The sequence below is a fragment of the Acanthochromis polyacanthus genome, chromosome 17 (assembly GCF_021347895.1).
Source record: "Acanthochromis polyacanthus isolate Apoly-LR-REF ecotype Palm Island chromosome 17, KAUST_Apoly_ChrSc, whole genome shotgun sequence".
Lineage (NCBI taxonomy): Eukaryota > Metazoa > Chordata > Actinopteri > Pomacentridae > Acanthochromis > Acanthochromis polyacanthus.
This window is the reverse complement of record NC_067129.1, coordinates 15,129,139-15,155,305: the sequence shown is the minus strand read 5'-3', so window position 1 is coordinate 15,155,305 and position 26,167 is coordinate 15,129,139. Positions and strand designations below refer to the sequence as shown.

The following is a 26,167-nucleotide window of genomic DNA, read 5'->3' as shown; positions in this document are numbered from 1 at the left end:
AACTGAACAGTATATATATTTTGTAGCATTCTGTGATAATACAGTACAGTGAAGATTCACATTTATGTCAGTCCTCTTCAAAAAAACCAAACATTCACATAACGTCTGTGTACATGCAGGCACATGACTACTCCTCCTTTTCATTGAGCCTCTGGTTTTCCTTACAGGCTCTTCTTTCAGATTTCCCCATTTTTGGAAGTTTTTTTAGGTTTCTGATGAGGAATGTCGACATACGAAACCAGTCCGGTAAGAGCATCGTGAGAGCCACATTCTGTAAGAATGGTGGAAGAGAGAAACGTTAAATTACTGCAGCTGATTTGAATGTGATGATGGTTTGTGATGATAGTCTGACCTGTAGTGCGTGAGACAAACAGCCGCTGGTGTAGCTGGAGTGACCCACAGTGTTTAAAGCCTCACGAGCAAATTGTGGAGCACTCTTCACAAAACAGTTGACTTCCATGTTGTGAGTCATGTTGGTGGACACGAGGACGGGGACCACACACTGAGGGAGCATTAACCGAGGTTAGACAGGTGGAACTTCTCCTTACATAAAGAAACACGTATGAAATATAACGCTGGTGCTGAAAAACAGACTCAAGTGCAGCGACATCCAAAACACTGTGTTGGATACAGGTTCATGTGCAGCAAATTTAAAAAAGATTAAGATAACCTGAGTCAGTGGGAGCAACTTTATGAGCTGTGTGTTTGTTCAAACACTGAGAAAAACACAGTAACCTCAAATGTAGCTTTAATTACCCAGTTCCCAGTTGTAATAAAAGGTTAAAGTAAAAATAAATTGATATATAATTAAATTAATGAAATTAAGAAGGAATATTGGATATTTAGATTATTAAGTTTAGCCTCATGACATGCATCAATATGTGTGATTTTCTTTGGAAATCATGTATTTGTACCTAAAAAAAAAACAATTACACTTAGAATCTGACAAAAATCTGTAAACCTTCCTTATGTAAATAATCTATAATCTAACTTCAGTACATGTACAGATGTCAGATTGCAGAGGTGGAATGTAACTACATTTACTCTGTTACTGTCCTTAAGTACAAATTTTAGTGTAGTCCATTTGAATTTTTTTCCCTCCTCTACATCTCTCTTTTTATGTCAGAAAGCTTTAGTTATTCTGCAAATTACAATTTTTCATACCTTTCCTGTTCAGTGAAAACCATGTTATCTTCAAATTTGGTGATTCTGAATATTTAAACTGAGTGTTCCTTCATGAGTTGACAAAGTTCTACATCTTAAGCCAAATAAACTACAACTGTAGTTTAAAAAGATGTCTGTGTAGGTTCACATTCATCCAGGTCATGGTTATCCAAAGTAGTTTAAATCAATCCACTGGACTTTAAGAAAGTTCCAGTGGATTGATTTAAACTACTATGGATAACTGTAGTTTAAACTACTCAACCACAAGTACTTAAAAAATTCATCCAACCCAAGTTTAACTATCTGATAATACTGACATATTTTTATTTTTTTTAACTCAGGTCTTTCTCTTGTAGTAAAATATTTTCACAGTGTGGTGTTATTACTTTACCTCAGTAAAGGACCTGAATAATCTTCCACCACTGTCGGATAGTCAAGTTAATCTTTGTTTTTGTCCTCACGTCTGTGTTCAGAGTGGCATTTCTGGTATTTCCAAATCCAATCATACTTCACTTTCATTGTTATTTATCTCAATTTCTTGTATGTCACTCTGCACTGAGGTCAGTCTTAGAGTGTTAGGTGTGGGCGAATACATTTCTTTGTTTTGGAAATAAGGTGAAATTGCATTTTTTGCAGTCTTGGGTTTCCTTAAATGTTCTGAACAATGTAAAATCAGGGAGGGAGTGGCAACAAGCATATATTTACAAAATAATAACAGCTTGGAATAACAGTTTGGAACCGTTTGATTTCCATCATTTCAGATAAATGAACTCCAGTTTTGGCACATGTGACATTACCTGGACTGAAATTCCCTTTGACTTGTACTCAGCATGCAGACACTGAGAGAAATATTTTACAAAAATCTGAAATACAGAAGAAAGTGCAAATCACAGATCAGCAAATGAGTGTCATAAAGTTGTTTGCTGATAAATAAACATGTGATCTGGTCAGGATGTGTTCAAATTAACACGAGAATGTCAATAACGGAATAGCAGAAACAGAATAAATGGATATGTAATTAAATGGATAAAAATACAGTATACCTTTGTGGCTGAATAAAGGGCCAGCAGAGGCTGTGGACGGACGCCCACTGCTGATGAGATATTGATGATCAGCCCTGTTCCCCTGGGAAAGAAAGGGAAGACAAAAACTCAGAAATTCATGTCATCCTCTCATTATCTCCTAACTGTGAGCCTTCGAGTGTGTGTCGGTACCTTTCAATCATGTCTGGAAGAACCAGTCTAGTCATCTGATAAGACAGAAAACAGGAGATCAATACAGATGTCGGAACATTACAAGCACAGTCATGCAGTAAATGCTCACAGACTTCTTACCTGAGGTACAGACAGCACATTACAGTTGACAACCTGAGTGATTTTCTGCTCAGAACAAACACAAAAGAGAAACTCAATGTTTGGACAAATGCGACACCTGACAAGCCTGAAACTGTAAACAATAAATCATCTAGTGTGTTGTCTTCAGATAGGCATTTAAAACTCAAAACTCACCTGTTCAGCATCTGGCGTCTCCAGAAAACAGGCAAAACTATCAGTACAGATCATTCCCACGTTGTTAACTGTTATAAAGATACAAACAGGAACATTTTCTCTCATATCAGTCTTTAAACGATGAAGTTATTCTCTTTTCCTTAAACTTTGTGGCCTTTATTTGTCAGCAGAGCATGTGCATTTTGGAATGATTCAGGAGTGATTCACATGGTGTTAATGTAGCACATGAACATACGTAACCATGCAGCAGGTAACTGATCCATGACCAGCAGATCTGTTTACTCTTTATATCTGGATGAAAATGTTTTGCACTCTTGTGACTCTGGTAAGGAAAATCTTAAAAAAAAAAAAAAGTTAATTTTTTTTTCATCACTACCGATGCTTTATTCTCACTTCGATGTGTTCTTGTTTGGGTACAGTGAGGTGAAAAATGAAAATTTATTAGTTTAGTAAGTCAGTTTTTACCTATAATTTAAATCTACAACAACAACAAAAAGGCCAATGTAGATAAGGTCTGCATCAAAAATGTGTGTTTTTCTAACTTAATATTTTTATGCATTTTCCTGTACACATTATTATTAATTATCATTATTATTATTTACAAAATACTAAATAAATAATAATAATAAAGCAAAAATGTTATTTTACTGATATTTCTCATTATTTTTGAAATAAAAGAAAAATATGCTCGAATCAATTCTCAATTAAGAACTGAAAAAGAGTAAATGCAACTGTTATTTTACAGATTTCCTTGTTTTGTTAAATAATATCAGATCGCATTTAGTATAATCACTGAAAAAAATGGCGCCAAAACAAAACAGTAATCGACAGTAATTTCTTTTCCAGTGTTTGACTGTAAAACAAAACTGTTTCATATTTTACAATCTGCTAAAAAATATCTCTATTTAACAGACATTTTCAGTTTTGTTTTTTTGTGTGTTTATTTTCAAAGTTTTTAAACACTACAGAATTTTATTTAATTTTTTTGCACCCTTCCTGCCACTTTTTTCCTTGATGTTAGCCATTGTAGAGGTTTGTAATTTATTAATGCAGGATTGTAAATGATGTGACCACACAGTAAAACTGTTACAGGTGTCTGTTACAATTTTTTTTAATACAATTATAAGCCTTATGTTTTTATTGTTTATTCTTGCTGCATAATTTAGATTTTTTTTCCTCTTTACATCTAGTACTGGGTGTGGCCATTGCGTTGGAAGTTCACTCTCTTTTGATGTGGATACACTTTGTACTAGCACACCTAATTAATGTTTGATTTAATGATTCATCTCTCAGTCAGCAGACTCACAGTGCAGTAGTATGAGTAGACAGAAATCATTTTCCTGGCACTCAGCCAACGAGGAAACATATTTCAGAGTCATTCTGTGGCGCTGCTGATAGATCGGACATTTTGGTAAACATGTATATTAGAGTCTTGCTGATTGATGGCTTTCTCACAGCTACAAGCACTGGATGTTTAGCTTAGTTTGGCACAAGGACAAGAAACAGATAGAAAATGCTAGTTTTTAGTGTTTCCTGGCTTTTGAGCAGACCAGTCAAATGTGACATAATCTGATACTTAATCCCTGCTCTAAAATAGGTTGTCTAATTACCCAAAATTCCAATCTCCAGGCCTTCTAGTTGCTTGGCAATCGCAGGGTAGATACTGTGGCCTTCTGTGAAATCCACCTGGATGGTGCGTGTCTTCCGTCCATACTCGCTCTCTGAAAGATAAAAGGAATATTTTGGATTGTTTCTGCTTATTGGTTGCACACGGAAACAACAAACACGTTCATGACAACAATGACAACATTAGAACACCGGCGTTATTTTCAATTGACTCACCGATTTCTTTGGCAACCATCCGAAGCTTATCTTCAGATCTGCTTACAAGAATAATGTTGAGACCTCTTTGTGCCAGCTTGAAGGAGAATGCAGACAGACAGGTTTTGTCTTAACTTACAAGACTCTGCAATGTTGCACAAGACTGACGGCATCAAGCAGCTTAATGTGAAGAAAGCGTGCTCTTAATTGAACCTATAAAAACTGAAAGACCACTTTGTAGAAGGAAAATGGAGACTCACCTCACTGGCATAAGCTTTACCAATGCCTGACGTGGCACCAGTGACAACTGCACAAAGAAGAAAGCAAAGAAATGTTAGATAATGGGTGTAGTTATAGTTTTCAGGTAGAGCTGCAACCTTTCAGTTGCTTGTCTGAATTAGCTTATCTTGTAATTAGTATAATTCTGCGATTAAAATTTCAGTTTAACTTCTGCAAAATACAAGCACATTAAAGGCATTTTGCTCGTTCCAGAGTTCCAAACTCTATATTTTGCAGAAAGTCTTCAGACAATTGGAACCTTCAAACTGGCATTATTGATAATATTCTCCCATTTAAGTGTGCAGTTGGCACAACAGACTGAGTTCAGGTCCAGAAGTTAGTTGCTCAGTTGATAATGGAACCAAAGTGGAGAAGAAAAGTGGACGAAAAACTTCTTTCCGGTAAGATGGACATATTTGATAAAAAAGGAATTTGAAAACCATATCAGATCCTTCATCGAATCGGCTTCACAGACAGGAAGGCTGATCCGTGCAGCCACTGGTGGAAATAACATGCAAATATTTAACCCACTAACATCCAGACAGGACTGCATGTTCTCACATTACACACTGATTGAGAACAGCAGATAAAGAAGCAGTCACAATGAGTGTCATCTGAAACTGACCCAGAAAAAACATTATTGGACACACACACACACACACCTGCACACACACATACACACACACACGCATACCCATTTAGTCAGAAAACATGTGCATTGGTTAGAATTTCACAGTGTGTTAGCAACCTGGCCAGCACTCCTCCACACCTTAAATCTGACACATTTACTTTTTGTTTTGCTTTAAAGCAAACCTGTAGGAAAGAATAGCACACATTTTTTGTAACTTTACCTGCCCATTGTCCATAAGTCCTTAAATCCACCTGCCAGTGCTCTGATAAAACAAACTCTCTGAATCCACACCAACATCTCCAGGCGAGTTTCAGCAGGTAGAACACCAGAGTAAATCCACCAACGACAGCCAGCATGTCTGTGAGTGACATCCTTCAGCACGACTCCTAGCAGAGCAGAATTTCCTTGGAGCACAACACACAAATGTTTAAAAGCTGGTTAATCCTAATTTTATAGCAGAGGAAATGATTTTTCCCCCCGTGTTTCATGTACCTCCCACATTGCTCCACCCCTCAGTGTGTGCTGCTGTCATGTGGGTGAGCTCAGTTGACAATAAACACCACTAAATGATGGTGTTTATTGTTTATGATGCCACTAAACCTGAAACACTGACGGGTCAGTTTAGTCTTTTTCAATCCCCATGTTCAATAAAACTCATGTCCTGCTTCTCATTTTGTTTAGAAGTCTTGATATAAGCACATTAACCAACGAAAACAATTTAAATATTTGTGAACGGTCATATTTGTTGGTTGTTTCACACTTATTTACATTTAGTTTAAAGCATCAAATTGCAATTAAATGCAAATTTTGAAAATGCTGCTGACAAAACACAGACATTTTCTTGGGGTTGGATGACCAAAGGAAACACATGGAGCACATTCAGTTGCATAAATGCGATTTATGTGGGGAAACAAATTAAACAAGAGTTCACTGATGACCTTTCCTATCATAGTCGGTGATTGTGGGGTTAGAAGGGGAGGAAAATGTTTGACAACCACAGCCGCTGTCCAGAAAACTGTCAAACTGCTGCTTTAACACAAGCAAGGATGAAGCATAAGAGCTCATTCCTCAAATAACCTGTCGTCACTGTCCAGGACCAACGCTTGCGTCTAATCACAAAAGCCCAAAACAAAAGCACTGAAGATAAAAAGAATAACGCACATGTGAGAGTGACACAGTTTTTGCCAGAGCTGATAAGTCTCTGCTGCGGCTACAATCTGTCAGGTTTTCATGTCAGCAGAAACAGTCCTATCCATTCATGTGAAATAATGTTTGTACACTGATAAACTGGAAGTGCTCTTGATTAAATGTTAAACGAGCGATAACGTTTGTGATAGCCCACAAATGGTACACCTACATATACAGTCCCGTGATGCAAGATAAGTAAAACAGCAGCTTATCATCAAAAAGATAAAGTTTTCTCTGATAAATCATCCAGTCATTGTGGTTTAGTAGGATCCTAATTAGAGCTATGAGTGGATAAAATTGGAAATGTACCCATGGCTCCAGTCTGACCACGTGATGGAGGATTCACCACAAGTGAGTTTAAATTACGTGGTTATAGTTGTGATAAAGGCGTTTGTGGTCTAACATTCCTGTTGTCTAACAGACTAAAGTTCACATTCACACACAGCTTAGATTAATGATAAATTCATTAACATGTCAAACTGGGTCAAAGTGGTAAAATTTTATCCAAGTTTTTTGTTATTTTAAGTGAGTCATGTATCACAAAAGAATTAGTGGAGAACTAGTGGAGCCATGATATATTTGTGTTGATGATAACCATAACAAATATTGATATTGTGTTAATAATACACATGTGATAATATTGTAAATAATCCAGCACCAGTAACTGCCTGGTTGAGTCTCCAACAGTAGAGTTATGGTTAAATTTTCATTCATTTTGCTAATCTGTAATTGATTGATGTCAAATGTTACATTTTTATCCTCAAACCATTTCTAAAACCTCGAGTCATTTGACTTAAAATGATGAGCTGAATAAAAGAACAACTTAAAGTCCATTCGACTCATTGAATTAGGTTTATAAGAAACAAAATCAGTGTCTAAGCAGATTTCCCAGGATGCACAGTGAGAGAGTTAAAACTGCCCAGAAGCAACTTGCTGTATAGGTTTGTAAAATTAAGTTTTTACATGACATTTTTATCAACAAAATTCCAACCGTGACAAAGATTAGTACTGAATTCAATCACTACTGAAGACATAATATCACTACTTAGGAGCAGGATAACACTCTGTCTTTGTACTGTTTCTGGAAAAAATGGTTTCAGAAGTTGGGACTAAGTTTTCAGTATTAAATGATGTAGAAACTCTTTAAATTCAGAAAATGCAAAAGGAAGCAAGTCTCTCTGTAACCGTTTCTGTGTGACTAGCTGGTTCAACTTAGTATTTATGTTTACTGAAGTTGATTTTTTTCAAGTTAAGTAAATTTATTTCAGTTACTTTAATGGATTCACAACTAATTAACTAATTAATCAGACTAAGTACAATTAACTAATATTCTGAATGCAGCAGGCTAATTTACATTTCTAGCTGAATGAGCAGGAACTAAATCCAGCTAAAAGCCTCTTTATTTTTTGTGCATTTTGGGCTCACAAACAGTTCACTAAATAGATTTAGTGCTGTCTACCTACAGAATTTGTGGATGAGTGGAGATAGGCAGTAAAACCGACCACAAAAAATGTCTTTCAAGCACTTACTTTCCAAAAATGTGGGATGTTTTAACAGAGGAGTGTCAGCAGTGAACTGGCCCTGTCACTTTGGTGAGTACCATCGACCACCAGAGGGTGCTGCAGTATCCTTACAGCCCACAGCTGGACCTGCTGCTGCTGACAGAGTGGTGATATGTGAAGAAAACAAATGAGTGGCTTTTGTTATAGTTTTTTCCTTCATGCATGTTTAAATGTCTAAAGGTTGGAAGTTATAGCAAAACATCAGCAACAAAAACCCTGAACATGTTAGGATGCAGTGGTTAATATTCAGTGACATTATTTGTTAAAATAATATACTGGAAAAGCCTGTCAATGTATATTTCAGGTTATCAGTTACATCTTTAAGAAGCAAGCTCAGGTGGTTTGGGTATATGACTGAGATCAACCAGGTGTCATCTTTTAGAGGTTTTCTGGGCTCGTTCAACTGAGAGCAGACCCCAGGTTATAGAGCCAGAACTCACTGGAGGGACTATGTATCTCATCTGGCCTAGGAACACCTCAGGGTGAAGTGGAAAGCGTTGCTCATGAAAGGGATGAGTGGGATGACCTGCTTAGCCGGCTTTCACCTGACTCCGGGTATGTAGAAGGAGATGGATGGACGGAATTAGTTTTGCCAGAAAATATATAAAGTTGATAAATAATAATAACTTTTTCCAGCCTGTCATTTCCTTTTTAATTTACACTTTTAGGATCATTGTAGGAAATCACCCTGTCCATTCCCTGCATGCGTTTCTCAGATCGTCACTCTGTGGTAGCAGCTGGCAGCGACAGCTCTGTGAGGCTGCGGTGACAGGAGGTTTCTTATTATCCAACACTAACACTCTCAAATGCTTTTCAGGGAAGTGTCCCTGTGTTCCAGTACAGCTCAGATCCTGTGATCCTGCAAGGCTAGAGTGATGTCACAGCAAGAGGCTGCCAAATTAATTCACCCGATCAATTAAGTGGGTTCACAGAAGAGGCAACCGTCTAAGCTGCTCTATCGCTCCTCCCACAGCTTTTTCTAGGTATTTGATTGAATAACTTTGTCAAATAATTCACCAGAGAAAGCAAATAACTCTGAGGTAGATGTATTTACTTGTGAAGTGTAATTTCAACCAGTGGTTTTGCAATTTAGGATGCAAAAAAACATGATTAGTGTAAGAAAAATGATCAAGACACAGGGCAAAGTGCTGATCTGTTAAATCAAAATATTAAATATGCAAAATATTAAAATGGCAGTTATGGTTGAGTCCTTCTGACACATATATATATATATATATATATATATATATATATATATATATATATATATATATATATATATATATATATATATATATATATATATATATGTATAACATCAGCAGATGTTGTTGTGACATAAAACCCCATTTGATGTAAGTATCAGTGTGTCGGCAGCATGTTAATGTTGTAGCTGCACCAGGTGGAGCTACTTACATACAGTTTTATAAACAGGGACAGCAGATACATAATGAGATGATTAAAAGGAGAAGAAACAAAAAACATACTCAGCTCTGATACACAATTTTGTTTCAGGTCTGTTTCTCTAATTTTTGATTTCTGGTGAATAATATAAAGATTTACTGAAATGAAAACAGATGTAAAGATTAGAGTGAAAAATAGAGTTTGGTGGAGCTGTGACCACTCAAAGACACCTGAAATGTGACTCGACTGCGCATAGATTTTTGTAAAACGGAGGAGGGAGGAAAAAAAAAGTGGAAAACCACTGGTTCTTTCTTCAACAATGTGCAGTCTTTCACAAGCTTGTTATATTATTATTATGTCAAATCTTCATCTTTAAAGTAACTGAAGTTGTCAGATAAATATAGTGTAGTAGAAAGTGAGTGCAGTAACTCTCTCTGAAATACAATGCAGCTAAGGTGTAAAGTAACATAAAGTGACTCGCCATCACTAGTGCTGACACCCTCCTGTCAGTATTGTCAGTGTTGCAGCCTCTGCACTAGGCCAAGCTGGGTTAGAGAGCTGTTTTTTCTGCTCAGCTGGCACGGCTGTGTGTCTGACCTTGCTTTGGAGTGATTTCTGTCAGCACCGTTAGCCAGGTTGCTAAGAAGCTTGCAGGCAGCAGATCAGTTTAGCACAACCTCACCTGACTAATCTGATTAGTTCAACAAGGCTGCAATCGATGTGCAAGATAGGACCAACAAATACAAACGTATCCTCACACTTTCATGTGTAAGAGATCACCTTTATACTCATCGATCTCGGGATGTCTGCAGCTGCATGATGCATTTGTGAGCATCTCTGTATTTAATCATTTTCTAAAAGGAGGAGTGTGTCTTCTCCTGGAGGCTTGAATTCCAGCTGTAGCACTGCAGTGACCTGTACATACTGCCAGGTCAAAAGGGCAACAGCAAGCTTTCAGTGGCTTACCATAGATAACAGACAGATATTTTCAGCCCAGTTCTCCTGCTCACATACTTTGTTGGCCTTTATCAGCATTACTGCCACATGTAAGCTTGACCCTTGAACTGAGCACTGCTAGATTTCACAGAATTCGAAGGAAGGTGAAGCCCTGGATAACGTGAGGAAAGCTGATTACTAAGTTAGTAGGAAAGATAGCGTAACACAACTTATCAGTCTTACAAAAGCTATCATTTACCATGATCAGTTTCTGTTTAGAACACAGATTCCGGTTATCGAAGAGAAATGATTGGCTGAATGACTGTATGAAACAGCCATTTTATCAGTGTGTGTGGCCAAATTTCAGTTGGCACCCTCAACACATGTAAAGTGACTAAGATCAAAGAGTATGGGTAAAGGTCTTAGTTGGATTTAAATCGCAGCAGGGTGACATGTGGCTGCAGACCCTTTATCACCACACTAGCCTCGAGTTGAAAGTGATTACGATTAATTGCACTTGCATTTAAGACCAATAGCATAAGGAGTTTCTCATGACTATAATAAAGGCATTTGATTTTAAATGACAGTGAGATCCAGTAGCAGGATGAGCAATGCTGAAAAAAGCATTTTCATAAGGACATCTGTTGAAAGTGAACCTATGTATCATTTTAAGGCAATTTTCATAGTTTTTCATGAATGCTTTTGAAGAGTTGATCTAGCACATAATGTTGGTATGTCAGTTAACAGATGGTTCTCTGCCACAAATGTCCTTGTAATGCTTAAGGTTTAAAGTATTATAAAAATCTTCCCATGTGTAATCATTTCAAGGCTGCATCAGCACCTACGTTTAACATACTGTGTTAAGGATACTTTCACCTTCTTTTTTCATCTCCTACAGCCCTCCCCCACACATGCTCATTCCACGCTCATTTGGATTAAAAGCTAAAGAAGGTTGAGAAGTCCATCCCACTCTTCCCTTTCTTTTACATATTAGCTGTCCCCACCTCTCTGCCAATCTATTTTTTACCAATCCAAACTCTGGATCAGGGTTGCGCATCTCCTCACGCATCGTTCTGTTGCTCTGTGGTTTGGGGTGGGCCCCAGTCCAAAACAGGGACAGCAAGAACTGAAGAAACACCAACCGGCTGGAGATGTGGAGGTTTTTCCAGCAATTTCTTTTGGGAACTTGGTTACAAAAGGACCTAATTTGATTTTTTTCTTCTTTCTTTTCTTTTTCTTTTTTTACTGCACATGACATTTGGATTACCTATGATATTTTTTCACAAGAAAAGACCAAGGATAACCATTCCTGCCGTGTACTTTAGCATTCTTAATCCACCTGGAGTCTGAATGATGCTTTTCAACGACAGCCTCCAACCCTGACATGGCTCCTGTGTAGAGAAGCTGCTCCAGGTCAGAACTGCTCCTTATCAAATTTTATTCCATTGAATTGTCTTATCACTTCTGGGTAACATAAATGTTGTTTTGTTGATGTGATCAATTCATTCTTCATTGTAGAACTGTTCAGAACAACTTCTGTTAAGGTGTGGCTGTTGGGACATCAAGGATGATCTAATGTCTTATATATTTGGCACAGACTGCAAAATTATTAATCCTACCTTTAAATTTTAAAGACAGTTCTGGTCAGTTAACATAATTTGACCCATTTATTATTTTCAGTAGCATATTAGAACAGGTCTAGAACATTCGTCAGTGCTCCTCTTAACCTATTAGCCACTTCTAAGCCAGTGCCAGTATTAGCCACTTTAGGATTGCTGCTGACTTGCCCCATTTTAGCTTGATGACAAGGAAAGAAACTAGACTTTGTGGTATTTTATATGGTTAAAATGTCATTTTTAAAACACTGAAATTGAAAGGCAGTTTACATTTCAGTTTTAACCTGGAACAGGCCTCATTTAATGTGACAAATATCACAGCGTTTCCAGAGATGATCTTAGAACATTACTTATGTTTAATAGTAACAAAGAATACTAGCTTTTTTTTTTTTTGTCAATTTTAGCAATACTCATTATTCACTCTTTAACCCCTAGACAAATGCAGAGACATGAGGTCAAAATTAACAACTTTATCAGTGGATAAAAGATCCTTATAATCAGGCCCAGTTGAGATTTGAACAACACTGCCTAATTAACTTTGTAAACTAGGAAGTAAATAACAGCCTTATAACAATGAGTCAGTGGCATTAATTTCACTTGTTCTGAAATGCTCAGCTGCAGCCATCTTTGACACAGCGAAAAAGACCCACAACAACGCTGCGTCCATCTTAGACATAGCAGTGCTAGGTGACATCTTCAGTGATTGTGCCAGGCTTTAAAAACCTACAAATAATGACACCGGTGGGATTTTTACTACAGATATATTCTGTACCTAGTGTTCTAGTGTGGAAGAGTTGTGAAATTGTAGTTTTAAACCAATATTTTTAAACATTCTGGCTCAATTTCCTCACACATGACTCAATTGTTAGACTTTTTTTTTTAGCATTAGTTGTGGTTAACGTTTCCCTTACCACTACCTGGTGTTCAGACCTGTTGCTCTCTTTAACATGGGCAGCCATTGAAAAAAAATATACATCTGAATACAGAGTTAGAAACAAGCATTTGTGTTTGTTCACCTATTAAAAACATGATTTTAACAACAGATTTTCAAACCATAGGATACTGTAAATTTATAGACTTTCCAAACTTATGAAAAATAATCACTTCATAATAGAGGAAAGCAGTAAAGTGTTAGTGGTTTTGGGGTTCCTTATGCTTCAGCAAGTCTCTGAATTCAAGTTCAAATGTCAAGAATAATCAAGCTCCACTGTCTTTTCTGAAAGATTCTGAAACACTAATGTGAGGTTCATCAAACTGTCTTTTGCTCTGGACAAAAACAATCTTTTAATCTTGAGATGGTTTTAGCCACTGATACAAATTTAGATGCCTGAGAGGTGATGGCAAGGTTAAAAAGTTGAATTGCCAAGAAAAGCATGGCAGAGAAGATCTCAAGAGATTGACTTTAGTCAAGGAAAAGAGATGGCAAGACCAAATGCAGACATCAAGGCCAGATTTAGCTCCACGTTACCTGGCATTTGATCTAAACTCCATGGCCCTGGCAGAGCTAATCAGCTTGTCAGTCAAAGGAACATTACAGGGACTCTGGGCAGAGTGTCTTGAGCAGGACAGATGGATGCTGATAACATTCAACATCACATTCTGTTAAACAAAACAGCTCAGTGGGATGTAAGCTGAGTTCAGTGTGAAGTGAGTTGAGGTCACTAATCATGTCTGTCCTGGAGATTCAATATGCCTTGACGTGTCACAGTAGACAAAGTATCACAGAACTTAGGAGGCAAACACAGATCACATTAAATGTCTTGCTACGAATTTTCTAATTCTGTCCACCTTGTTTTGTTTTTCCTGGAGGCAGTGATGGCTATGGGTCGTCTCGTCAACAGTCCAGCTTTGGACTAGAGGCCTACAAAGTGCCAAGGGAGACAGTCTCACTAGCAAAGACACTCTCACTCTCACACCAACAACCATAAACTCTCCACTCGCCTTCTGTGCCTGAAGCATCAGAACAGCTGTGTGAGGACATGGAAAGCAACAGAGACCTTCGTTGTTTGCACAACCTCTCCTACCACCCACGATGGCAGCACAACACGATAAAAGTGAAGAGAAAAAACATATACGGACAAACAACTCCAATGGGTTTAGTCAGTTTGATTCAACGTCAATATCGTTCTCATCAGAGTCATTATCATCAAAACCACAGTTGCCATCAACCCCCATACAGCACACCAGGAGATGGAGGGGGAACTGGATTCTTTTGTCCTTATTCATGATCTCATTTCTCCCCTGTCAAGCCTGGGCAACTACTTTTAAGATGGCTCTAGTTGGACCCTGGACATGTGACCTCTTATACTCCAAAGCCCTCCCTGACGTGGCAGCCCGTCTCGCCATTGCCCGCATAAACAAGGACCCCTACCTCAACAAAGGCTACTGGTATGACTACACATTGATCAATGAGGACTGCAAGTCATCCCGTGCCCTTGCTCGCTTTGCTGGGTTAGACGGTTATGGTGCTGCTTTCCTGGGCCCAGCCAACCCAGGCTACTGCGCTTCAGCTGCTCTGTATGCAAAAGAGTGGGATGCTGGGATTCTCTCTTGGGCCTGCCTAAAACCCAGCATGAACAAAGATGAGATGTATCCAACCTTCCTGAGACCGCTGCCACTGTCCTCCCATGTACTTTTTACTGTGTTGCGGTACTTTCGGTGGGCACATGTGGCCATTATTTCACAGAAGCAGGACGTGTGGGAAGCCACAGGACAGGAGTTGGCCTCTTCACTGAGGGCCCTTGGCCTGCCTGTCACCCCTGTGGTCACAATGGAGGACAACAAAGACGGGCCTCGCAAAGCCCTGACAAAAGTGCGGGAAGCAGACCGTGTCAGAGGTGAGTTGTGAAAAAACGAAAAACGGTCAATAAAATTGAGAAACCTCCACATGATTCATGGTTTAATTCCGAATGAGCACTTTTTTAACCTTTTCTGCAGTGGTCATCATGTGCATGCCGTCTGTCCTGATTGGTGGCCAAGCCCAGTACCAGCTTCTGACAACAGCCTTGGCTATGCGTATGATCGACCGTGGCTACGTGTTCATTCCCTACGACACCCTTCTGTACGCACTGCCCTATAAAGATGCCCCATATTATATGTTAGGTAATGACACCAAGCTGCGGAAAGCCTTTGACGGCGTTCTCACGATCACTATGGACTCTGGAGAACGTAATTTCTATGAGGCCTTCAAAGATGGTCAGGACAGCTATGAAATACGCAGCAGCACTCCACCAGAGCAGGTGAGACCCTTTCTTTCATTCGGAGATGATAGGAAACAATGGCAAGTGTTGAAGCAGAGAAAAAAAAGACATTTGCACAACTGCATTGCTGTTTCTTCTATTAGGTTTCTCCATTCTTTGGCACCATCTACAACATGATGTACTACACAGCAATGGCTACTGAACAGGCCCGCGAAAACGGAGGCCGTTGGGTGACTGGTGAAATCCTGCGTGAAAGTAATGGTGAATTTGAATTTCAAGGATTCAATCAACCCGTGAGATCTGGCAGACACGGTGAAGGCATGCAGGCTGCCTATGTAGTCCTGGACTACAGTGGAATAGGCACCACTCTCTATTCCACACATGCCCTCCATTCGTCTCATACAGATGGCAAGACTGGGAACTTGAAATATCTTGGCCGCTCTATCCATTTTGCAGGCAGCACTCCTTACACAGACTCAGGTTGCTGGTTTAGCCCATACTTTGCCTGCACTGGAGGTGAGCATCATCGCAGGAGTTTTATCTAAGCTGGTCTACATTGCTGAGTTCACTGTATTCAAACTTTCTATGTGTTTTTCTTTTCTCTTCCCAAAGGTCTAGATTCAGCCACTCTCTTCTTTATTACGCTTTTGTTCATTTCACTTACTGGATGTGGAATAAACATATTTCTACGTCTCAAGTAAGTCAAAGTAGGATATGAAAAGAATTATACCTCATTCAGTAGGTATTGTGTGGTTTCTGGAACATATCCTGATTGTTAGTGATCCTGTCTCTGGACAGGAGAGGTGGCAGGGTTGGCTTCAGCTTTGGTGGAGGTGGCGGTGGCGGTGGATCATCAAAGGTAGTCCTGACTCTCGATGACCTCGTCTTCATCAACACTCAAGTCAGCAAACGGGTCAGTTCTGAGCTCAACCAATACTGACAGTATTTAACTGTGGTTGGATACGTAACAAGTATGTGATGTGTGAAAGCTACTTACTTGCACATTGTTTCCTCTAATCTGTCCATTTTGAACTGTCTGTGTGAGCAGAAGCTGAATGATGACAGCATCATGAAGAGCCAGCTGGATATGAAGACCCCTCACCACTCTGTGTCGGGTCGTAGCTACTTAGCCTCCACACCAGACAGCTCCAATGTTGCAGTGTTTGAGGTGAGGACATTCTGACATGACACCTTCAAATACATTTTTACCATACTGGAGCTCTTCGTTTTTGGTTTGACTGTGTTGTTTTGTTTGCATCAGGGTGACTGGGTTTGGTTGAAGAAATGTCCCGCTGGAGCTGTATCAGGTGTCAATAGCAGCACTGAGTTTATCTTTACCAAGGTAAATGAGTGAAACTAACATTCTTTCTTCAATTTATCTATTTAGTCCTGACCAAAAGCACAGGAATCCTTATTACAATAACTTCATTTCCACTGTAGCCAAGTAGATTTGGTCATATGTAATTGAAAATAAAGCAAAAGTATTGACTGGTCACAAAAATGACTCAAGCACGGTTATTAACATTTATGTTTGTGTTATCTTCATCTCAGCTCAGAGACATGAGACACGAGAATCTCAACCTGTTCCTGGGGCTGTTCTTCGACTCAGGCATCTTTGGCATTGTGACCGAGCACTGCACCAGGGGCAGCTTGGAGGATTTGCTCGGCAATGAAGATGTTCGCCTTGACTGGATGTTCAAGTCCTCTCTGTTAATGGATCTGATCCGAGTAAGACACTAAAAAACAAAAACAAATAAAACTGCTCATGCTTTTTTTCTCACATCGCAATGTTTGGCATCACTCAGACATTTTTTGAAATCTTTCATCAGGGAATGAAGTATCTGCATAATCGTGAAATCATCCACGGACGACTCAAATCTCGCAACTGTGTGGTAGATGGGCGCTTTGTGCTGAAGGTGACAGATTATGGATTCAATGAGATCCTGATTGCCCAAAGCATTGACAGTGATGAGGAAAAGCCAGAAGGTGAGTCAATGTTGCATTCTTAGATTTAACATTTTAAGAGTTTGTTTGCACCAGTTTATTTTTTATTAACTTCACAACTTTTTTCTTTAAAAGATCTGCTTTGGACGGCTCCAGAGCTGCTGAGAAGCTCTAGTCTGAGGAGGAGGGGCACGTTCTGTGGGGATGTCTACAGTTTCGCCATCGTCGTGCAGGAGGTCATTTCTCGCTCTGCACCTTTCTGCATGCTGGACATGCCTACCAAGGGTGAGTAACTGCTCCACTACATCTGCTTTTTATTAGCAGTGACATTCACAGGAAAGTGGCAAAACGTGCTGCACAAAATCTGTTCTGTTATTGCATTTTTGTGCATGTCTAACATTGGTGTCCGCACTGTTGTGTCATTTGTGCTTACAGAGATCATCAACAAGATCAGAGAGCCTCCTCCTTTGTGTCGGCCTACTGTGTCTGTGGACGAGGCCCCGCTGGAAGTGATACAGGTTATGAAGCAGGCCTGGAGTGAAGAGCCGGAGAAAAGGCCAAACTTCGAGGAGCTGTTCAAGCAGGTAAAAGTGTAACGAACACGGGTTCATATTTTGTTCTATAGAAAGGTGTACATTCCTGATGCCTCCTTTTTTGTGTGATAGTTCAAGAACATCACTAAAGGAAAGAAGACCAACATCATTGACTCTATGCTGCGGATGCTGGAGCAGTACTCATCTAACTTGGAGGATCTGATCAGAGAGAGGACGGAGGAGCTGGAGGTGGAGAGACAGAAGACTGACAATCTGGTGGCACAGATGTTGCCCAGGTGAGTGTCCAAAAATTTTAACTGACACATGAACGACACAATAAAACCTGAGAGTCTGTAAATCATCAACGCAATCACAATAAAAATGTGACAGTTAATTGTTCTACCTTTTACTGGCTTAGAGAGGTCAAAGGTCAGTGAGCCTTAATGAATCCTTTGATGGTTCATTGCTCAGTTCACCGACTGGCTGCTCCCTCACACATAACAGTGGTTTCAGGTGTTCTGCAGTGACTGAACTGTTGAGATGATCTCTGTTTTGCAACGTGCAGAGAAAGTGTTGTGAGATTGTTGCCATCAAAGCACATTTCTTGTGTTTTCTTTTACGTCTTTCTTCCTTTAGTCATTTGTCCAACTTTTGCACCTAACGTGATGGTATTTTTGTCTCCGTTAGCAAGTGTGGAACATTTGGAATAACATCCAGTGACGTGGATGCGATCAGACAGTCAAACTTGCCTAAAGCAAACACTAACATTTAAATTCTCTTTAGTTTTTGCTTGCCTATACCAATTATTCTCTGCTTTTTCAGACATTTGCAAATGTAAAGTGATGTTTAACCTCAAATGTAGAACCAGAATTAATCAACAGTGTTTTCTGTTATTGCATTGTATTGCATCACAGGAAGGAGTCACAGTCTATTTCTACTAGTATGTTCTCTAATAAGGACTTTTTCGTAAGGCATCCTAATTTATTTACATAGCAAATGATATGGGTCAGTTTGTTCGACAAGTTAGCCACCTCATTTATGTTTCCTTTTATAATATACAGTGTTGATAATCAAATAATGGTTCTGTCACAGAATTGTACTCAGCTGTGTCCTTCATGTCACTGAAATCAGTTCAGTTATATCTCATTAGAATCATTATTTGAGGTTCAATAAAAGTGACTGCAGTCATTTGAAATAACCCATAGCTCAGCCATAGTGACTCTCCTGTAGTAAACTGTTAACTGTAGATTGCATTTCAAATGTCACACAGCATCTCCGTCATGTTGTCAGAGATGCCATTTTGCCTGGCTTGCAGTAATCCGCAATAACAGTTTGGGAGAAATCTATGGAATAGTCTCATTTATGGTAACAGAGAGGAACAATATGTCTGTAAAAGTTGTTGAAAGTTTTATATGTGTTACTTTGAGCAGATATTGTGAGAGAATCAGCACCTCTACTTATCATATTCCCTTTTTAGGTCTGTGGCCCAGGCTTTGAAGACCGGCAAGCCTGTCAAACCGGAGCATTTCAGCGAGGTCACGCTGTATTTCAGTGACATTGTGGGTTTCACCACCATCTCAGCTCTCAGCGAGCCCATTGAGGTGGTCGACTTACTCAATGATCTCTACACGCTTTTTGATGCCATTATTGGGCTGCATGATGTCTACAAGGTGGGGGCTGGAGGATGTTGTGTCTATTTACCTAAATTATAATCATAATATTATTAGATGATTATGTTTATTCTATAGTTTATGTGTTGCACTTTTATCTGTTTTTTAAAAGACCAAAGTCTTTAAATATGTTTACATTTTTATATTGAATTACAGGTGGAGTAGATCTATTCTAGGCACTTTAAATAAGCTTATTCTTATTTTAAACAATGAATTAATGCAAAAGAAAAAGAAAAAATGTGCTTATAAAGTATTTCATTTGATATTATTATCATTGTATACAATGATTTTAGGAAAGTCATCAACAAACATCTAGTAAAAATAACAGAGTAAACTATGCCTATATTCTGACAATAATTGTAAAAATAATGAAAGATCAATAAAGTTTATCTGATGTTATCATAAAAGATTTACTTTGAAAGATAGATAGATGATAGATAGATAGATAGATAGATAGATAGATAGATAGATAGATAGATAGATAGATAGATAGATAGATAGATAGATAGATAGATAGATAGATAGATAGATAGATAGATAGATAGATAGATAGATTTTGAAAGAAAAAAACTTGTAAAAAAATAAAAATATTTTTCACAGAAACATTGCTACTGATTTTGCGGCTGAATCTGATCTCATTCTATGTCCACTATTGTTTTAAGAATTCCTTTATCGATTTGTTTTGCATTGCAGTGTTAATCTTCTGTAAATTATGTTGAACTACTGAGAGAATGCAGTATGACTGTATCTGTGTGTGTGTGTGTGTGTGTGTGTGTGTGTATTCATCTCTTAATTGTTATGGTCCTTAGGTGGAAACTATTGGAGATGCCTACATGGTGGCCTCGGGTGTCCCCAACAGGAACGGTAACCGTCATGCTGCTGAAATGGCCAATATGTCTCTCGACATCCTCCACTGTATCGGGACCTTCAAGATGAGACACATGCCTGAGCTAAAAGTCAGGATCCGTATTGGCCTGCACTCTGGTGAGTAATATGTTCATCCCTCCTGTGCTGCGATAAACCCCGATCAACGTGCTGCAACATCTTGAGGCAGCATATGGACAACTGTTTACCATAAGTAATTACTTTAAAAGTCGAATACAGGTGTACTGAGTAATATGGCGTGAAATAAACCTAAACTCCATTTCAGAGTCAGTTAAAGTTAATTAGCTGCAGAGGAGTAAGAATACTGGAGTACAAGCTGCTAAGGCAAGACGGTATTTTTACCTCCTTTATCCTCGTCTGGAACTTATTCCTGGACCAGTGAAACATTATCCACTTACAGTGCTGTCATCCAATTAACACACTGCATTTCTAACCCTGTTCTATGAATTTCTTTACGCGCAAGAAATTGGTCAGGCACAGATTTAATGTCATGTACTGGAAAGAGAATTGTGGATTTTGTTGAAATGTCAAGAGATTATTTTGTCTATTTGACAAGAGCTGGAATAAAAGCCGTACAAACGTAACAGAAACCACACTCTAAAAAATTCACACACAGTAGTTAAATATGTAAGATATTTTGAAGACAAAGTGCCCCATTCAAAGCCCTATAACCTCTGTATGCTGTGTGATTGTATTCTGTTTGCAGGTCCAGTCGTAGCAGGTGTAGTCGGCCTTACGATGCCTCGGTACTGTCTCTTTGGAGACACTGTCAACACAGCATCTCGAATGGAGTCCACAGGGTTGTGTGAGTGTCTCATTTATCATTATATGAACCAGACAGATGCCTTCTTCCTTTTATAATGTTTCTGAAAATGTAGTAGTGGATAGGATGTCAGGTGTGTGGCAGTTTGTGCTGCTTGAGGCTAAATAGGGCTTTAAGAGAGCAGTCCTTACTAATCCTTTAAGACTATCAACAGAATTAGAGGTCAATTTGAAGCTTCAGAATAAATGTTGTCAAAGACCAAGTTTGCCTTGGTTAACCTCTGAATGCTGTACACATTAGATGTAAAGTTGAGCATTGATTATTCACTACATTTTACTTAAACTGAAAATAAACACTTTATTTTACAGAGATCCTTGAAGATAATACCGTAATAAATGAACTATTCACTGGCTAAACTAAATGTTTCACTACAATATACCATATCTAAAATGAAAAAATATGCTCTTAATGTATTTTTACTCATAAGACAACAGCAGATTGGGGTAATCTGCTGCCACCAAGTGGCTTAATATCAAAATGGCAGTTTGACTTTTGGTCTTTCCATACAGATCATTTAAAAGTCCCATATTGTTCCCTTTTCAAGAAACTTAATCAAAGTCTCGCATGTCCCCAACATGAGCCTTTCAGTCAGTCAGCTCCAAATACTGCTCAAATGGTTCATTTCATAATGACTGTGTAACTCCTGGTTTTAGGGTTGTTTTGCTCTTAAACTAATGAACTGCTGCTGTTCCCGCCCCCATGCTGTCTCTGGCTGTCAGTCACAGTAAGCGCTGGATGTCTATTGGTTAGTTAGGTGTTACAGAGTGCCTGGTTAATTTTTTTAGGGGCTTGTACAGCTGGGAGGTAAACTTGCTGTGAGAGACTTGAGGAACACCAGCGGTAAATGTTTTCATATATGAACAAGCCGAGTTTTACACTTCCAAGTTTAGAATGACCATAAAACACAATAAAATGGATTCTCCAGATATCCCCCAAAATGTGGGAAATTTCCTTTAGGCTAATACAGATTCTAGGCATATACCTGATATCAAAGCAATTTCTTTGTACCAAATCGAAGGGTTTCTTTTGTATTTGAACAGCTTACAGAATCCATGTCAACCAAAGCACAGTGGATGTCCTGAACAGCTTGAAGCTGGGATACAAAATCGATGTCAGAGGCATGACGGAGTTAAAGGTAAATAAAACAAAAGATGACTGAAGACACACAAATGTTCACTGACCCTGTACCATCAGCAAATGAATTCTAACAATGAATTATTTGTAGGGAAAAGGTGTTGAGAACACATATTGGTTGGTAGGGAGGGAGGATTTCAACAAACCTCTACCAATTCCTCCAGACGTCGCAGGGTAAGAGAATGTTTTGTTCGACACATGCAAGAATCTGATTTACTTGATTGAGTTCTTGCACTACATTCGGACTGTTTAAATTCAGATCATTGTAGCATCACTTAATGCAATCAAATGACTTATTTGAATAAATGGCTTGTTGCAGTTTTCTTTATCATCAGTTATGGTACATAAAATGCTGTATTTTCTCTTACAGTGGAAGCAATCATGGTATTGGTTTAGATGAAATACCTCCTGACAGACGACAGAAGTTCCTGGATCGACAGAAGAAGATGAACTAGTCTGTGGTTTTGTCACAGACGTCCAAGAGCTGAAAAGTGGTATTTTACACACAGATAAACGTGTGAATAAAGAACTGAATGTGCAATAACAAATAGCAACAACTATACTTTGTGCTACTCTCAAAATAAGATCAAGAGCAGTAGGCAGGAATTCGTGCTTTTTGCATTCATCACTCTTATTTCTACACTAAAATATTTCTACGTGGATATTATCATTTTCCTCATTCATAGTTTTAGCACATCAACAAACCCAACAGCAGGCAACTTGTCTGTACTGCACTTGTTCTCCAGTTTCATTTTATACCAAAAGTAGACAAATACAGCATCACACACAAACCAAAGTTAAGGTTCAGGTCCAAAACATATTGGTTTAGCGGACAGTGATCGCCTAACAGAGGATCACTGTGGATACTTCAACAAAAAACGCGTGTAATGCTGGTGTGCTTCATGTATTGTATCTATTTGTACTGAACTTTGTGCTTTGTAGAGATATTGCAGAACTTTTGTCGTGAGCATCCCAAATGGTGGAAGCCATTACTGCTCGACTATTCATCTCAGTTATAATACAGCCAATGCTGGACTCACTTCAGAAGCATTAACCTTTCACAACAACACCGCATGAATACATCAGTACATTTCTTTATCAGTATTTTCAACTGGAAAACACTGAATAGGTCAGTCAGAACTGAAAACTCACCTCTGACTTTGCATTCAAGCCATATTATCTGAAAATGTTCAAAAATATGTTCAAAAAAGCATCTGGTCTGTTTATTTAATATTTGATTTCTTTATTAATATAGATTTTGAAAAAAGAAATACAATTTCTTTTTGCCCACTGGGTCTTTTAACATTTTATTCCATTACTGTGATAAGCCTGTTTAAGTTGATTTGACTGACAGGTCTGTTTCATTGTAACTTATCATTTAAGCGTATCTTAAATACAGGAATAGCCTCTAAGGTTTAGTTTATGTTCCAAGTGTGATTATGAAAATACAGACTGAACTAGGGGCCAAAACATCTGCAAAGCTGGAAATAGTCAATAAAATTGCAACGTTTAATGACAAATATTTCTCGCAAAACACGTCACGCAGCTGACTCTTATGTGCATCCACTGTATGCTTCTCTCCCTAATGATGTTATGATACTACATACAGTATATATTGTTTTTAATGATGTGTGTATTGTTTTTCATGTTATGCTGACATTTTCTGCCACGACCTAGAAGATGTAAGCCACATGCAAATGAGACCTAAACCACTGCCGACTAACAACAAAGCAGCTCCACTATAGTTTCACTGACAGTGCATGTAGCCTATTATTGAAACATGCTGCATGCATGGCTGAACGTCCTGCGTGTTCAACAGGGTCTTACCAGGACGGCAATAGAAAGACCTTATTTAATGCAGTATGTCTGTTCTGCACTGATGCACAAAATGTTTCAGTCAATTGACTGAAATGATCATCTCCAATAATATGCTTCGGCAGATTAAGCCTTTTCATGTGTATCGCCATCTTCTAGAGGAAAATGTCTGTGTCTCAGTTTTCCAGCCATTATCTTCTGTTTGGGCTCTCCTGGGCTCAGCGGCTGTCTCTGAGGGTCCACTGAGAACAACTGTTCACCTCCCATGCCCCCACCCACAGGGGATCCTAGTGATTTTACAGAACATAGCAAAGGAAGCATACATACACAAAGGGGAGGACGGAGTTTTCTGAGTCACTCCTCTTTGGCTTGGGGATGTGTATATACTGTAAATGTGTACATTGTTAGTTTGTCTTTGTGTCCTGCAGGGTTTTCTTTTTAGTGTTTTTCTGCTTGGGTTCTCTAAACCCCCGACACAGATGGAGATATCAACAGAACACAAGGGTTTAATCACAGTACATTCAAAATGCAAGCAGCCACATTGTTTCCTCACTCTCAGTCGGCTTGCTAATTGTCTGCCACAGCACCGATATTGAAGCAACAATAGGCAGGCAATGTCAGGGTGTGCAGATTTTGCTCTGAAAACACTTTTCAGGCTACAGACTTTTTTTCCTTTCCTTGTAAGCTCGCTACTGACCACTTCTAACCTACGCTGACTTGTCGCAGTAGCTCAGTGTATAAACAGAACAAACTGGACATCTGATGTCTTGATTATCAGGTTGCTGGCGGTGTCGTCTCTCACACCATTAAGTGTTTAGCAGCAGCACCGGCTTTTCAAGCACGATTAAACCCCTGACGAAGAGGACATACGGGGTCCTGAATCAAGACGAGGAAAGCGGTCTGAATGTTCTTTTCACTGATGGTATCTAAAGAACAAAACGATTAATTCTGTTGTATTGGTAGGAACCTCTTTTCCTAGATTTTAAATCAATTGCCAAATAGATAGACCTCATCAAACCTGAATGGACTGCATTGTTAATTTTGAACGTGATCTCAATGTGTTTCTGTAAATAAATTATGGTTTTAGTGAAGACTCTGTTTCCTTCTGTGTGTTTTGCTGGCTACCATCAAGTCTACATGTGTTAAGGCATATCCTTAAAAGACTGCATTATTCAAAACAAGCCAGAAATCAAAAGTTCAATCAAGGCCAATAATCATAATGTAAACGACAGGGATGCTCATTTAGCGATTAAAGTTGATGTATTTTATATGTCAAATCAAAGGTTTGGAATAATGGGGTTGACACAATAGGACAGACTTCATGATGAGCTGTATTGAAGCTGCAGTTTAATGTGAAGAAGCAGCAGTAACTCAGTAAAACTCTTACCACTTCACCATAACAAGCTTTGGGCTGGTTTTACTTGCTTTTGCTGGCGTGACTCTGCTTTTTTCTGTAGTGGAACAATCCAATGAAAATGTGAGGATGGCTTTACATAATGCAACTTCTGTGCAACACCCCACACACACCGTAAACAAATGTAAGATTTGCTCATTCAAGCATTTAAGCTGCACTGTGTATCTTGTATACAATAAGATAATACTGTAATAGTGATATTATGAAGCGATTAAAGTGTTTTTATCCAAATCAGAACATGAGCACATTGTGTCTGCACTGCTGCAAGTCCATGAGGACACCGTGAGCTTGAAAGTAATTCTTAATTCTGCCACTAGCTGGGGGTTGCTATGAGGACAATGTGATCACTTTGACAGAATGCCGTGCCAAATCCTTCTTTTTCTTTTGGCACTTTGGTGGTGCAATCACACACCTCAGATTTAACCACAGACTGTATCATCTACAACACAAATGACTCTACTTTAGAACTGCTATTCTGCTTAGTTTTTTTTCCATGTGTAGAATATTCCTGGCTTAAGTGACATTATTCAGTGAATATCCTATCTGGATAAGTATGGATCAGAGTGTAAATAATCAAAAAAAGTACCTCATTCCACGTTAAAAGGTTGTTCTCTGACATATTGTGTGATCTGGGAACGCT

At 38.8% G+C, this 26,167-nt stretch overlaps 2 protein-coding genes across 2 annotated transcripts; one reads left to right on the top strand and one right to left on the bottom strand.

Moving 5' to 3' along the window:
* Nucleotides 1-9,225, bottom strand: hsd20b2 (hydroxysteroid (20-beta) dehydrogenase 2). Its single transcript, XM_022188206.2, has 12 exons — nt 8,121-9,225; nt 5,624-5,807; nt 4,754-4,800; nt 4,515-4,590; nt 4,283-4,393; nt 2,673-2,740; nt 2,499-2,543; nt 2,379-2,413; nt 2,208-2,289; nt 1,962-2,027; nt 353-502; nt 1-271 (listed from the first exon to the last, which is right to left on the bottom strand). Exons 2-12 carry the CDS (start codon nt 5,772-5,774, stop codon nt 128-130), a joined length of 975 nt encoding a protein of 324 aa, XP_022043898.2. The 5' UTR covers nt 5,775-5,807; nt 8,121-9,225; the 3' UTR covers nt 1-127.
* Nucleotides 9,226-13,265: 4,040 nt separating this feature from the next.
* On the top strand, nt 13,266-25,204 carry gucy2d (guanylate cyclase 2D, retinal). Its single transcript, XM_022188215.2, is given in 19 exon segments — nt 13,266-14,164; nt 14,167-14,946; nt 15,047-15,348; nt 15,453-15,825; nt 15,922-16,006; nt 16,108-16,222; nt 16,358-16,477; nt 16,571-16,651; nt 16,861-17,037; nt 17,139-17,295; nt 17,389-17,538; nt 17,689-17,837; nt 17,919-18,082; nt 19,264-19,456; nt 20,266-20,440; nt 21,048-21,146; nt 22,205-22,299; nt 22,390-22,472; nt 22,669-25,204. Coding segments are annotated over 19 exon segments (3,459 nt in total). The 5' UTR covers nt 13,266-14,088; the 3' UTR covers nt 22,754-25,204.
* The last annotated feature ends 963 nt before the right edge of the window (nt 25,205-26,167 follow it).

Bases quoted from the DNA above. Each gene is read 5' to 3' on its own strand.
- hsd20b2 (XM_022188206.2), bottom strand. From the start codon at position 5,774: ATGTCACTCACAGACATGCTGGCTGTCGTTGGTGGATTTACTCTGGTG. The intron at 4,394-4,514 runs GTGAGTCAATTG...TTTATCTTTCAG, and splicing joins GATGGTTGCCAAAGAAATCG to AGAGCGAGTATGGACGGAAG. The intron at 2,290-2,378 runs GTACCGACACAC...TTTCTTTCCCAG, and splicing joins CTTCCAGACATGATTGAAAG to GGGAACAGGGCTGATCATCA.